Source organism: Falco punctatus (genome assembly GCF_963210335.1).
Source record: "Falco punctatus genome assembly, chromosome: 15".
NCBI classification, from domain to species: Eukaryota; Metazoa; Chordata; class Aves; order Falconiformes; family Falconidae; genus Falco; species Falco punctatus.
The window spans coordinates 19,017,054-19,031,888 of NC_137595.1; the positions used below are offsets into that span (position 1 = coordinate 19,017,054).

The 14,835-nt window shown below is 42.9% G+C and overlaps 1 protein-coding gene across 2 annotated transcripts in view; it reads left to right on the forward strand.

Annotated features, from left to right (window-relative positions):
* The first annotated feature begins 3,704 nt into the window (after positions 1 to 3,704).
* The window catches only part of GAB3 (GRB2 associated binding protein 3), a 79,820-nt gene continuing 68,689 nt past the window's right edge, over positions 3,705 to 14,835 (forward strand). For both annotated transcript variants that reach the window (XM_080365459.1, XM_080365460.1), the window contains exon 1: positions 3,705 to 14,721. In XM_080365459.1, the coding sequence (XP_080221585.1) occupies positions 14,650 to 14,721 (72 nt within the window). In that variant the 5' untranslated portion in view covers positions 3,705 to 14,649. The remainder of the gene's footprint in view (positions 14,722 to 14,835) is intronic.

Genomic DNA, 14,835 nt, shown 5'->3' on the forward strand with positions numbered 1-14,835 from the left:
GGGCAGAAAACTTACTAGCAGTTAATTTTTCTTCATTCGTTCCAAACCCTGTTGCACATAGCAAGTGTGTTTTCCTAAATGCCCCAGGCTGCATTAGAGAAAATCATCCCTTAATGTCTGCAGGGCTAAGAGGTACCAGTGGAGCTCCCAAAGCAAGAGTAGCTTATGGGAAAAGTTAATCTTTTTCTTAAGCCATTTCGAATTCAGCAGTGTTTGTGTGTTCCATGCTGAAAATTGTGCTAATGAAGCCACTCAACTCAGTTACTGCCAACACACACATTTCCTACTGTCCGTGCAAGACGTTCAGATTCCCAGCTGCTGAGCTGTAACTTTGCTTATGCTGCTAAAGGATTCCGAAACAACCCTTGGAATGGCAGACTGAAAAAACTGAGAGCTCCTGATCAGCCATTTTACCTAGTCATTACTTACAAAGGCAATATTGTGAGCATTTTGCCTAGAGAAATAGATGAAACCCTAGCTCAGTAGGCAGAGTGAGCAATAAAAGCTTTTTCATTCCGGTAAAATTCTCAGTAGCTGTTACCAAGATCTTTTTGCATAACTCAACAACTAAGCTGAGCAAATGGGTTATTGCAGGTCACATTGCATTTAGAAAGACCTCTGAGACCCTTTCCATCTATACATTAGCTGCGAAAAGGTACTGTTTTGTGAAGGGTAAATGTATGCTGAACTGTTTCCATGACTGCCTGATTACTCTGAAACTCAGTATCTCAGTTATGGTCTAACATAAAAGATTTAAGCTCTAAACTCCCCCTTTTAATGTTGTGAAACAGCTGCAGAAAAGTAGCATCGCTTTTCCAATGCACCTGGTTGCCTTCTGCATCTGTTGCATAGTTTGCAACAAAGCAAGGCCCACAGCATCTGCAGTAGCCCTTCCACATGATTTATTTTTAAAAGCTTTGGGAAGTACATTTTTCATAGCACAGTTGCGAAGAGTGACATGACTGGTTTTGAAAGAGTACTCCAAATAGCTTTTCCAAGCAGGGCTATCTAGAAAATGAAGATTACCGTCAGCTATGCAGAGTCTCTAAGGTGGGAAAATTCCAGTCTATGACGTGTTTGTTCCTAACCTTTACGGAAAATAGCTCACTAACCATTTTTAACATCTGACTTTCCTACTCCAGTTTCAAATGCTTGTAGCTTCTGTTTATGCAAAACACTCAAGTGTTTGTCACAGCTTGCTTTTTATTTGAAATTCACAGGAATGTTACATGCTGTACAAAACAATCAAGCTCCTGCTTTCATGAAATATCCCCTTTGGATATTTTTTGCTCGTATGCTTAACATTTGCATTTGACACTTTGCATAGATGTTCTTAGTTGCTTCTCTTGTATAGAGAGACTACATTGTGTACTCCTGTGGATCCACAGGCCATTGCCTGAAAAAATCACTCAGTCATACAACAAACAGAATTATCATCTGTTAAGCTAATTATATACAAAAAATTAGTAGTGAAATGGTTTTTTTGTACTTGGTTTATATACTGTTTTTGTACTCATATCTTTTCTAATATATTTGCAAAATTCCACAGATTTTCTCCAGTTGTTTGGTTTTTTTTTAATGTGCTTGGGAGGCAGGGGGCTAGTTGTCATGTTCAAGTTGTAGGTTTAGGTATTAGCTCTTGGTTTTCCAAGGTTTGTTACTCCTTATTTTACAGTCTGCCAGAAACAATCACCAGGGCTGAATGTATAGTCTCCTACACACTAAGGTTTCATAGCAATTAAGAAGGCCTCAGAAAGATGGCACTTGACATATTGTATGATGAGAATTCTGCTTTCTTGTCAAGACACAAAAGGAGAAAGTGCATATACTTAGGCTCACTGTTACCCACTTTTATGTTTCAGACATTGCTGAAATATGTGAAGAGTTGATAAGACACAGATCCAGGGGCATTTTCATATACTATCCAGGTAAGACCATAAGATTTTTGAAATTTTGGACTGTAGCTACTCAGCCTTTACCAAACAGGGGACTGATTGTAGCAGTCTTAATTTCTCTAGCACAGATATATTGGGTTTGGGTAACTTTTTAAAATATTCTTAGTATTGTATGGAACATGCTCCTTCTGTGTGAGTTTGCGTGGATGAGTTGTATAGGTACCTACCTACGGTTGTGGATGGAGAAATGTTAACAAATGTTACCAGTGTTACTAAAAGCAGGTTGAAGAAAGAAAGAGTACATGATGAGAGATAGCATATGAAAATCCCTCAAGGGCTGATAAGCTTTAGAGACCAGTAGACCTGTTGAATTCACAAAAATATATAAAGTCAGTACACTAAGAGTCTGCCAAATCCATGTAAGGCCACTGGCACACACAAGCATCAACAGGTTGTGTAACTCGGACCGTGACCAAATAGTGGCTATGGCAGCTAATTACAAATTAAGCCGACAGGGCTATGTGTACACCTGCTGAAAAAAAAGGGGAACCCTTCAAAGACTTTCTGAGCACCTTAAGCAGGTGAGGTTGGCCTTCCAACTGTTGCACAAACCAAGTAACAGCACGAGTATGCGCAGTCGAACCATGTGAATGCATTGTGTGGATATCTATTGCTGTTAGCAGTAGAAATTTGATTCTATGGATAAGAACAGCTTAAGTAATAAAAGTATCAAAATTTTTAATTTTTAAATTTAAAAAATATTTTTTTATTTATTTAAAAAAAAGTAATAAAAATATAAGTTGTGATTTGCGTCTTCCCTGACTTGAAAATCTCATTTGCAAGTGACAGTACTACTGCCGCATGGCTCTAGGTGGCAGCACTGACCTGCGCTCGCCTGAGGCTGGCTACGGGAGTCTTGACCTCAAAGTAATGCGGCAGCCTATGCACTATTTAATGTGAATGCTGCTCAGTCTTAAAACTGATTTGATCAAGAATAAGAAAAAATATATAGAAATTAGATTTTTAAACCATCTTTTATCTGCTGTTGTTTAATTACTTCTAGAACTGCATCATGTACATTCACTACCTTACACCAGCATGGCAAAAGTATCTTGTTAAGAAGGGCCTTAGATAGGTAGTATGCTCTGACTTTGGGATCTGTTCAATCTCTTGTGCACTTTCAGGAGGCTCTCCATTAAACGCCATAGTCCAAAATCCACATCTACTATGCTAGTAATTTCTAGCTTAAATTTACTAGCAATGAACTTAAACCACAATTGTGTAAAAATGTTAGCTATGAGCAATAAACAGCTTTATAGCTCAGAAATAAACAGGATCTGGGAGTAACAAAAGTGCTATCTCTGAGGTGTTTGCAAGTTGACTTGCATAGCTGCCACCTTTATCTCTGTACCTACATTTGCCTAGACCAAGTGTGAGCACCCACAGTGCGCTAACCATGCATTACCCTGACTGCAGTGTTACGTTCTTGCTTAAAATGCTTATAATCAAGTGCCGCTATTTAAATATTATTTCTATTAAATACTTCTCTTTCCATCTCAGATGTTAACTGGTTCAGAGTTTTACGGTTGCTTTGGTTAAAAGGACATTGTTGACAGGGCTGAGGAACCAAGTGTTCAGGGCCCAGAGGCGCTAATAGACCCTGGCCACCCTCCCTGCCCATGGGGGCCAGGAGCCCCCTTTAAGTTCAGACATGGGCCTTCAGGGCCTGCCTGAGCTAACTCCCAGGGCACAGCAAGGACCAACTGCTCCCTGAAGGATGGGGGACCAAGCACAGAACAGGAACCTCACCAGCTCAGCAAGGAGGGCAGGACTAGAAAGGGTAGCTGGCCTCCACGGACAGTCCAGGTCATCAGGTGAGTTTGTAGAAACAAAGCAGATCTAAGGTCAAGCCAATCCTCAGGTCAGAATCACATCTGGTGAGGGCATCCAGGATCAGGCACAGCAGCGATCATCAGGCAGGTCCAACATTAACCTGAGATGAAGACCAATCCTACAGCACAGCTGTGACAGGGACTGAAGGTTCAGGGCTGAGCCCAAATGGGGCTCCTGGGCCTATGGGCAGGGGGTGTGAGTGAAGGCCCCACGTGAGGCTGGACAGGATTATTGAGGCCTGTTAGTGTACTCAGGCTGCTAGCAAAATCATATGTCTCAACACAGCAGAAAATAGGCAATATTTTCCTTTTCTGTATTTCAAGCATCTTCTAGACAGTACCACTCTCAAACAACTCTTCTCAGGCTTTCTCTGGTGTTCATGCAGGCTCCTATGAATCTGTCAGGAGTTTCCTTGTATCTGCTTTGTCTTGTTTCGTGGTGTTTCTGCCTCTTGCACCTCAGAAAACTATTCACCATCTTTCATAATTTTCCTACTGGCTTAATGCTTTAAACAGACTTGTTATATGGTCATAAAAATGCTAGGAGTGATTCAAGGGAAGGGGACACAAGAGAGGAGTTCATAGCTAGGGGCAGGAAGGAGAGTGGAGGCCTCCCCTCCTAGTAACAGCTGGCTACTGGGATGCGAGTAAACCTGGACTAAGTTCACACCCTGGCACATAATCCAACTCCATCTACCACCTTTATCTGTCTCTTGGTTCTCAAGTCAGCTCACAAGGTGAAAACGTTCCACCACACATCTCTTGCAGTTCTATTTATGGCCTGTGGTTTAATATGTGCCTCCTATTGCTTAAGTTGTCTTAACCATTTACATGCTCCCTCATTTGGTCTAAGCTAAAGGAGAACATTGTGCAGAGAAGCTGTTTTCCAAATCTCCTAGGAGGGGCTTGTTTCAATGAAGAAATGACTGTTGATTCTGTAAGTCTGCTGCCTGGCTGGTGTGGCTTGTTTGGCAGAGTAACCATCTCTGGCAGTTTCCATTATTACATCTTCTGTTGTTGAGAATTCAGAAATGACACCTCTGTTCATAGGTCACTGGTTATGTCCTTACAAGTAACTTTGGTTATGTCCAGCAGCACAATTCTGTGCATTCTTGCACTTACCTGTGCTGCCCTGTTCCATTCAGATCCTTATTCCATAGGTTCCCTTCCAAAGTTTACCCACTTTAGGGTTCCATATTTTTTCCTTCTTCATAGCATTAGAAAGAAACCTAGGCCACTTCCTCTAGAGCTTACAATATAGGATCTCCTTCTAGAATGAGCTCTTGGTTTAAGCACCACTTGTTTTTAACCCAGGTTTTGCTGAAAATGCCATTTCCTATGTCTATTCCTGCAAAGCTTTGTGGCGGTTGAGCAGGTAAGAGCAGTCTAGCCCCTGCATGATGTCGTTCATGGCTACAAATAACAAGAGATTACCCGATTCTGCAAATAACAAGTGATTACCTGAATCTGCCTCAGTTACAGACACAAGTACATCCAAGCAACATACTCTGATAGGCTTGACATTAAGTATTCAAATATAAAAGGGATATATTTTTTTTGGTAGTGCAGGTTTCATATTCATGCATCAATTTTTCTGTACAGAGTTTTCATTTTACCCAACAGGCAGTCCCCAGACTTGCCAATAGTTTGCTAATACAAAACCAATACAATACAGCACTGAAAACTGTAACAAAATAGCTAATGTATCCTTTGTATCCTGTTCAAAGAGCTGATGGCTCTACAAGTACTCATCATTTTTTCCCATCTTGTATGCAATATTACATTTTTAATTCCAGGCTTGGTTGCTAAAAGCTTTACTGTGATATTACAAAAGCTTCTAATATGACTGTATTACCCAACCACATCGTTTCTTTGCTAAACATTTTTTCACTTGGTATCCACTTTTTTTCTTGGCTGTGTGTTCATTTTCTCAGTGGGAGAGCCAGGAACTCTCACAGTTTGGTAAATTACGGAAGTGAGAACACTGCTGTCTCTTCATGGATGTGATCAGCCAGGTTTGTGTGATCACATTAGAATGTGCTAATTTACTGAGCCTCAGGAACTTATTGCAAAGATACCTTAATTGCCTATAGGGATACCTTTAGGCCTTTGCAACTTTGAAATTAATCGTAGTGGCTCCTTCCCGCCATACCATGTTTCTGTGCTCCTGACCCCTTGCACTGTCATTGGTGTTCCTGCAGATGAGCAGTGGGTTAGCTCAAGGTTCTAAAAAGCAAAAACTGACCAAATAAAGAGAGTTACTAGTTTTTTCTCCAATCAACACAGCAAAACAACTCACCTGCCCACACATACAAGGGCCAGTGCCAATACAGCAGCTAAAGAGATACATGGCAAGATGGGGGGTGGGATTGCAGACACACTAATTTGTACCAGTTTAAACTACCATAAACCAGACCTTTATAAAGAACATTAAAATTGTGTGTTCTGTCGTGGACTCCAGATTTTTCCCACCTACAAACAATGATGTCATGCAGATTTAACAATGATCAGGGATTCCTTTGGAGGTCATACAATAATTCCTGATGGAATGAGCTATAACTTTGCCAAAACCTGGAGAGTTGTGTCAAGAGAGCCCTGACCAGAAGAGACTAGTTTTGTTGAAAGTGAAAGGCATTTTTTAAGTGATTTTGGATCAAAGCAAAAGCTGTCAAAAGAGGCTTTTCCAACTGAAATAAGTCTGAAGCGTACTTTGCTGCTCATTGCAATGGCATCCTTTTCTCCCCTAACTGATGCTGTAGTTTTGCAATATTGAAAACCTGTAAATAACCTGCCCACAACTGAGACAGAATCTTAGAAAATTTTTAATATTTGTGAGAATCCAGCAAGCAGACCAGTGCAGTATAGCCTTTAGCTCTTTTTAATGATGGCTGAAATTGTCTCTTCACAAATTCTCTGCCCAAAATAAATCATATCTTTCTTAAGCAAAAGCCTGGTTCTGTGGGTTTGATTTCACACTGTTATCCCTGAACTGATCACAGACTATTGGGAAATGTAACAGTTCACATTCAAAGGTTTTAGCATGTACCAGGATTTTCTTTAAATACAAGCAATGCACAGAAGTATGCTGTAAAGTACTGCCTCCATTAACGTTGTAAACATGGCAGATGCATTGCATAAGTCAAAAGCCATCACTTCAGTTGCCACAGGCTTTATCCTGTCCTTTTTATCCATTTTTATATACCAACATTCACTTACTATGTAAAACTAAACCAAACCTGTTATATTTCCTAGAGTATTATCCATTTCTGCTGAAGGATTTATCTAGAGTAGCTGGTTTTAGTTTATCCTAGTCCACAAAGAATCTGTTTTGGCCTTTCCCCTTGCTCCCCCATTTTTTTGCTATTTTGCTTCCCTGACTGCCTGGGCCTTCTTTCTTCCTCATCCTGTAATGATTCTTCCTTTTTTGTAAGTCTTAAATACACAGCCGCCATCAAAACAATTCTTCCTTTCCTGCATTTACATTCTTCACACAGAACAACCTTTTACACACATAGTTCAGAAATCATGTCAGTTTGTAATACCCTCTACTCAATCATAATTAAATAAAGTACTATTTAATTTTTCCTTCAATTACCCAGAAGGGGAAGGTATCTGTTTCACCCACTGTTTTGCCATCTCCATGAAAAGTTTCTCACAAATCACAGTGTAAAGGGGTAGGGTTCCCATAACTCTCAGTAACGTATTTTTGGGCAACATAGAGAACAGAGACAGGCAGTGCCCTGCATTCATTTTCCTGTGTTCATTTTCTCATTACCCTGGGGTGTTCTCTGGTCTCAGTAAGAATATTTTAAGGAAGCTGAGACCCATCCTGCACTTTATGACAAGCCTTCCACATTTGTGAGTCTGAAAATAGCTAGGTAGTTATTTTTTTTTCCCACTTAAATATACAACTTACATACTTCTTTTTTTCCATCTGTTTCTGCAGGTCTTCCTGAGACCTTTCTTTAAACTTCACATCCAAACTTCAGGCTGCTCTGGATACTTTGGAGTAAACTGGTAACAGCAAATCCTTGCTTTCAGGTGATTAAAATTAAAATTTAATAATGATTTGCTATTTCTGATCTGGAAGAGCCATGTCATAATCTTGATGTCAAGTAGATTTTTTTGGATTTCTGGCTGTTACAGATTTGACTATGTCATATCACCAGAATCCATCAGCTGTGAACAGGTAAATCCCTCCAAATTGCCATATAAAGTTAAACAGTAGACGCTCTCACACGTGGACTGAGTAGTATTCATCATTGTTATATATTAAAAAGGAAGTAGATTTTTCTTAGCTTCTAAAAGTAAGACAATTAAAAAAGGAATTTTGGCTCTTTAAAAAAGCCATTCTCTACTTCTCTGTCTCCTCTCTCAGCAGCAATTTGCTGACCTGGAGGGGCCATTGATAAAATTACCCCACAAGGAAGTCCTCAGAAAAAGATTGATACTGATGCATATGTAGAGAATAACAGCCACAACTTGCTTTGTAGAGGCTATGTAGACATCCTAAAATGGTTTACTAGCCCACAAACAGAAGCTTACAAAGTAGCAAAAGCACAGTTTTTAATGTGTGCTTCCATGGATGACAGAGGTAAGAAGTGCCAGGCCAGAGGTTTGCACCAAAGTGGGCTTCTGTTTGTTACCACCCCCGCTTTAGAAAAAGGCAGTTGTACATTTGCAAATAAACATGCAGAACGCCAGCTCTTCTATCAGTTACTTTCCTGAACAAGAGACTTTCCTATGAGATGCTGGATGTCTGCTGCTGGTTTCCCAGAGGAGATTAGTGCCAGAGGGCGTTGGTCTGTTTTCTGAAACGGATTGACAGAGTTCTCCCTATGTGTCATGAGAGCTTTTGGTAAAATTAGATTCTGCCCTGTCCGTAACAATAAAGGCCATACCCACATGCAGCTTACACAGTTCATATGCTTCCTGGAGCAAAACCACAGCAACGTTCAACTGTCTGTTTTCTTTTTTTATTTTCACAATGGCTCCTGCTTTGAAAGCAGGTATCTGATCGTTGGGTCCTGCCACCATTGAGGGCCTGTGGGTGACTGAGTATGCAGCACAGTTCAGGCAGAATATATTTGTCAGTTAAGCAGTGTAGTACAGACAGGGTCGACATCGTTATATGCCAGTGGTCAGGCTCCAATTTTTCCAGTTAATTGTTTAAACAACAACAATAAATCATGTTGCTCTGATGATCTGTGTGCATTCCTCCATTAGACCTGATTTGTATGGTGAGGACAGGCTACTGAAAGGAAGAAAAGAAAAGAGAAGGGGCTGAATTATCCCCTGTGACTTTGCTGAATTTGTCCTTGTGAATGGAAAGAGAGTGAAATATTTGTCTGCAGGGGGGAGCAGAGTGGTAACTGTCAGGAACAGCTGGAACATATATACTGTGTCATGTCTTTTTGTGGTACTGGGCTTTTCTGCTTGCTGTGGGAATGCTGCAGAGGCATGTTAGAATTTTGCTGAGTAAGTGCGAGCTCCATATGTAAACAGGGATCAGTCATTAGATGAGAGAAAAGGGCTGTTCTCCGAGGGCTGTGTCTGTCTCTTGCATGCACCTCAACCTTCACAACCTCCGCGGGGTTTTGTAAATTAAATGTGGGGCTAGATTCTCCAATATACTTGTGGGAATGTCAGTCTAGATAACTCTAGTGTCTCTTCCTGCTTCAATACCTATAAATCTGTGAATGAAAGAAATCTTCCTCATTCTTCCCATCCTCTCCATCCCAATTATTCTTCTGTTCACAGGGGAGCAAGGATTTCACTGCTCTCATTATTAATAACACCACCAGTTGCTCTGCAACATGGAAATGGGCAAGCTTAAATAGCACACTTCTTTAAATGAGTTGCCTGTAGGGTCATGAATTAATTTTCCATCAGATGCAATTAGCCAATTTGTTCTCCTCTGTTTTATTAGTAGTCAAGTGTTGTTTTTCTCTGAAACATCAGTAGCCTAAGTTAGGAAAGGAAAGGAATAAACCAGTACTTTCATGATGAGCAGAGAATTGCTCTTAGGTATCTAGCTGATGTGAATTGCACACACATTTAGGGCCAAACTTATCATGCTTACTCTAATCTTCACTAGTGACACATATGAGTTTAGTCTGGTGAGGTCTGTATTGGATTTGCATGGCAAGATTTGGTAGTACGGGGACTACAGTGGTGGCTTCTGTGAGAAGCTGCCAGAAACTTCCCCCATGTTGGACAAAGCCAGTGCCAGACGGCTGAAAGGGACCCACCGACGGCCGAGCCCGTCAGCAGCAGTGGGAGCTCCACTGGTATAACGTATTTAAGAAAGGGGAAAATGCTGCGCAACAGCAGCTGGGAGAGAGGAGTGAGAATATGTGAGAGTAACACCCTGCAGGCAGCAAGGTCAGTGAGGAAGGAGGGAGAGGAGGCGCTCCAGGCACCAGAGCAGAGACCCTGCAGTCTGTGGCAAAGACCATGGTGAGGCAGGCTGTGGCCCTGCAGCCTATGGAGATCCATAATAGAGCAGATGTCCACCCCCAGTCCATGGAGAGCCCCACACCGGAGCAGTGGGGTGCCCATAGGAGGCAGTGTCCCCGTGGGCAGCCCACAATGGACCTGAGACCCTGTGGAGAGAGGAGCCCAGGCTGGAGCAGGTTTGCTGGCCGGGCTTGTGACCCCACAGGGCACCCAGGCTGGAGCAGGCTGTTCCTGAAAGACTGCACCCCGTGGGAGGGACTCAGGCTGGAGAAGTTTGTGGAGAACTGTCTCCCGTGGGAGGGACCCCATGCTGTTGCAGGGATAGAGTGTGAGGAGTTCTTCTCCTGCAGAGGAAGGAGGAGCAGAGACAGGGGATGAAACAACTGTAACCCCCATTCCCCTCCCATTGCGCCGCTTGAGGGGAGGAGATAGAGAAACTGGGAGTGGAGTTGAGCCTGGGAAGAAGGGAGGGGTGGGGGGAAAGTGTTTTTAAGATTTACTTTTTATTTCTTAATATCCTACTCTGTTAGGATTGGTAATAAATTAAATTAATTTCCCCCAAGTCAAGTCTTTTTTGCCTGTGATGCTAACTGTTGAGTTATCTCCCTGTCCTTATCTCAACCTATGAGCCTTTTGCTATATTTTCTGCTCCCCTGTCCAGCTGAGGAGGTGAGGGATAGGGCAGCTTCATGGGCACCTGGCGTCCAGACAAGGTCAACCCACCACAAGGACAAACACTCTGGCATGATCCAAATAAAGACAGATTCTTGAAATTTGATTGAGACATACCAGAACATGAGTGACCTGGACAATTTGTGTAGAATAGAGAATTATTTTACCTTCTGGGGTTTCAATTTTATGTTTTACATTTTATTTATTTTTACTTTCTCTATAATCATGGCTTTAATTCATATCCATGAAGGCTTCCCAGCTTATGACTTTATTCTAGGAAGTGTCACAGCAAGAAAAATATTCTGTCATGTCAGACTTTGAAGATTTGCTAAGACTGGCTCTGATCTCATATAGAAAGAAAGAAAGATAATTTTGCCCTAACTGCAAGTCATTTTGGTTTCGTTTTTTTCAGTGGTCAGTCATTTTTGAAAACATTCCTGTAGCTCTGCCTACAGCAGATATGGAGAGGCAGGTAGCACTGACTGAAGTTATTATTACCGAACAAAACCTAGTCTATTTCAAGGTAACCATACAAGACCTATAAAATACAAGCTTAAAAAGCCAGACAAATAAACATAAGCAAACAAATGTAATTCTACACTTTCAAACTTTCCAGCATTGCAATAATATTAAGAACATAATTTTTTATCTTAAACTTTTTAAATTGGATTTTGCAAGTGATTTCACCACATATATTGAAAACATACTTAAAAGTCTGAAACTAAATGCTAATGGATAAATGCAAAAGCTGGAACTAAAATAGAACACCTCAAGGGTTTTGCAGAAATGTTTAGCCAAAATCAATTTTTCTTTGCTCTTCTTTCCCTTAACTTTCCATTCTGTTTCTAACCTCAGTTCACTCTCTACTTATGTCTTCAACTGTAAGATTTTTAAAACAAAGACCCTGTCATTCACCATCATGATGAAGGATTTAAGTAAATAATTTTATAATTTAAAAGCGGTTTAAAAATTTGTTCATGGAGCAGGACAAAAATTAAATCCCACTTCTTCCATCAGGGCTAGATACCATTATTTTTAAGCCTGCTATTGTCAAACACATATATGTGACCCATTACCAGCACAACGAAAATCCTTAGGGGTAAGAAAATAACTTTATTTGCTCTTCTAATGTTTGGAGCACAAATACCAAGAAGGCACAGCAGCTTTTGTAACAAACATGTTAACCCCCACATGCTCTGCTTAATTATGATTTCTGGCTTCCTCTATTTCCCCTGAGGCTACTGGCACCATAACTGGCACAGATTTTATTTATTCTGAATACACTGAGCTGCAATGTGCAAGTAGTTCGGCAGGTGCTTCACAAGCAGCTGAGCCGTTCCAGCAGCGAGGACAGGAGCCATCTGACAGAGGAGTGACACATCTAGAAGGGAACAGAATCACTGTACCCCTCCCTGTCACCATGGCTACCACTCAGCAGGCATTTTTTGGGCAGAAGTGCCAATTCAAGCAACTGCTGATTTCTTATTACTGCCCCTGCATCACCCCCTCTGTTGGTCAGGTATGAGTGTGTAGCAGGCCACAGCATTTACCAGATCAGGAAACTAGTCCTGATCCAGCTGGAAAATATTCTCTTTCTGTTGACTCATTATTTTCCAAACAGTTTTCTGATTCAGTTCATCACATAGCCACACAAATATACTGTGCCTGTGTAATGGAGGAGATGGCAGAAGGGCAGGGACAAGTGGCTTAAGACATGGGGACTACTGGTGATTTAAGCAGTGTTATCACAGACAGCAAGCAAAGACGGAGCCGGAGCTCTCCTTCAGGCTGTGGTTTGATATTCAGTGTTTAGATCCATTTGGCAGTCCAGGTTCCTCGCCACCCTGTCCTGCCCCTTCCCCACCTCCTCTGCTGCCTTGTTGCAAGTGTTTATGCAGCTGCACAAGGAACCTGACAGGTGAACCCATCTGCCTGAAGAATAATCCAGTAAAAAAATGGGTATTGTTATGACACCACAGCGATAATATGTGAAGTATATCACAATTCATTTTGTTTTGGCAGAGTAGTGTCCTAAAGCCTTCAGGTTTAAGGGTATCATATCTGTCAGAGTGACACAGTCAAGTCACATGTGGAAGGAAAGTGTGACTTTTCCTTCCCTAAAAAGTTCCATGGCTGGATGTGTCCTTCCAAGGAGGAGTGTTACAAAGCCTTGTTCACAAACCTGCTATTAAACATGTGAAGCTGTTAAAACATCACTGTGGATAAAGGATAAATGGAGCTGAGTGAAGGTAGTAGTATAATGTAAGGTCGGAAATTAAATAATATTGCAAGGCACATGAAAGTCACACTCAAACAAAAACCTATCTGGAGAAGTCAGAGTGCACTTGAAATAAACTGTTTATAGTTTATTCATATAGTGACAGTTTTCATTTACAGTAAGATTCTTTTAAGACCAGTCATAAAAGCACTAGCAACAGGGATGCTATGAGTTTACACAGATTTATTTATATTGTTATGGAAATATACATAGGGCATATATTTACATATTGTGTGCCATTTATAGTACATATTATATTAAATACAATAAATACATGTAGCTACAACATCTTGATTGTTGCTTAACATCTTGAAAAACACAAGCACAGTTTCCTAGTTTGTCAGGCTCCAGCAGTGACGCTGCAAGCTGTTGTCAGCCTGCCCTGCCAAAGAACTCCAGCACAGATGTGAAAAATTCCATTAAAACATTATAAAGTCTCACCCAGGCCCAATACCACCAGCAGCACCTCGAGGAGCCCAGCTGCTGTGCCAAGGCAGAAGCACAGGGCACTCCTCAGAAATTACAGTGGAGAAACCCAGTGAGGGATCGCCGCATCCACCGTAAACCGAAGTCAAAGTTAGAAGCGGCTTCTTAAAAATGAACACAGGCTGCCCTGTCCTTGAAAAGCAAGAAGGAGTTTCCCATCCCGGAGAGAGGCACCGACTCCAAGGCTGTCAGCAACCTTCTGTGCTCTGCGCTCCTAATTGCTAGCACTGCCCGCGGAGTGGCAACCTGGCTCCCCGAAGCCACTTCTGAAAACAGTCTGTTTTGAAAAAATCTGCAATTATGTGACCGGGAAAACCAAGTTTATTCGTAGTAAACTCATACAGGGAACCAGATGCCACTGAAAAACCTTCGCACAAAGTGAAGAAGTTGGGACATAGCGGACCGGGCAGACGGTGGAGGCTGGGACGGGCACCCCAGCAGCGTGGAGGGCCGGGCGGGCGCCCCGCCGGCCGTGCCCCCCCCCAGCCAGGCCGAAGCCCCCCTGCCGTCCCCCCAGCCCCCCCGGGGCACTGCGCTGCGGCGGGGCCACGGCCCCGCTGCTCTCGGCATCCCCGCGACGCCGGGCTCCCCCCGGGGCGCGGAGCGGGGCTCCCCGGGGCGATGCGGCGGCCCCGGCGGGAGCCGCTGCCCGTGCCGATGCCGGTGCCGGTGGGTGTCGCAGCCGCCGGCTGCGTGGCGGCGAGCCCCGGCCGCCCATCACGTGCTCGGTGTGTTGCATTGTGTTTGCGGCGGAGGGAGGGCTGGCCGTGTCAGTGATCAATGTCATGACTTCCTCCTCGGGCTGGAGCAGTATCAGAGCACAGCTGAAGGAAGCTGATTACTGCTGGTTTCAAATTGGCTGGGAACAATACACACACACGCGCGCGCGGAGCCGCACCCCCCCGCACCCCCGCACCCGCAGCCCGCACCCTGGCTCCCGCGCCGCCGCTCCGCGCCGGGGGGGAAGATGAGCTCGGGGGACGTCGTTTGCACTGGATGGCTCATTAAATCACCCCCCGAGAAGAAGCTCAAGAGATACGTAAGTGCAGAGGCTCTGCTGATATTTTTTTCCTCGCTAAAGGGATTTCGGCATGTGCTCGGTGTCTCGCTCCTCCTTTGAAATGTCTCGGCTTCGCCTTGGACCAAAACAAAA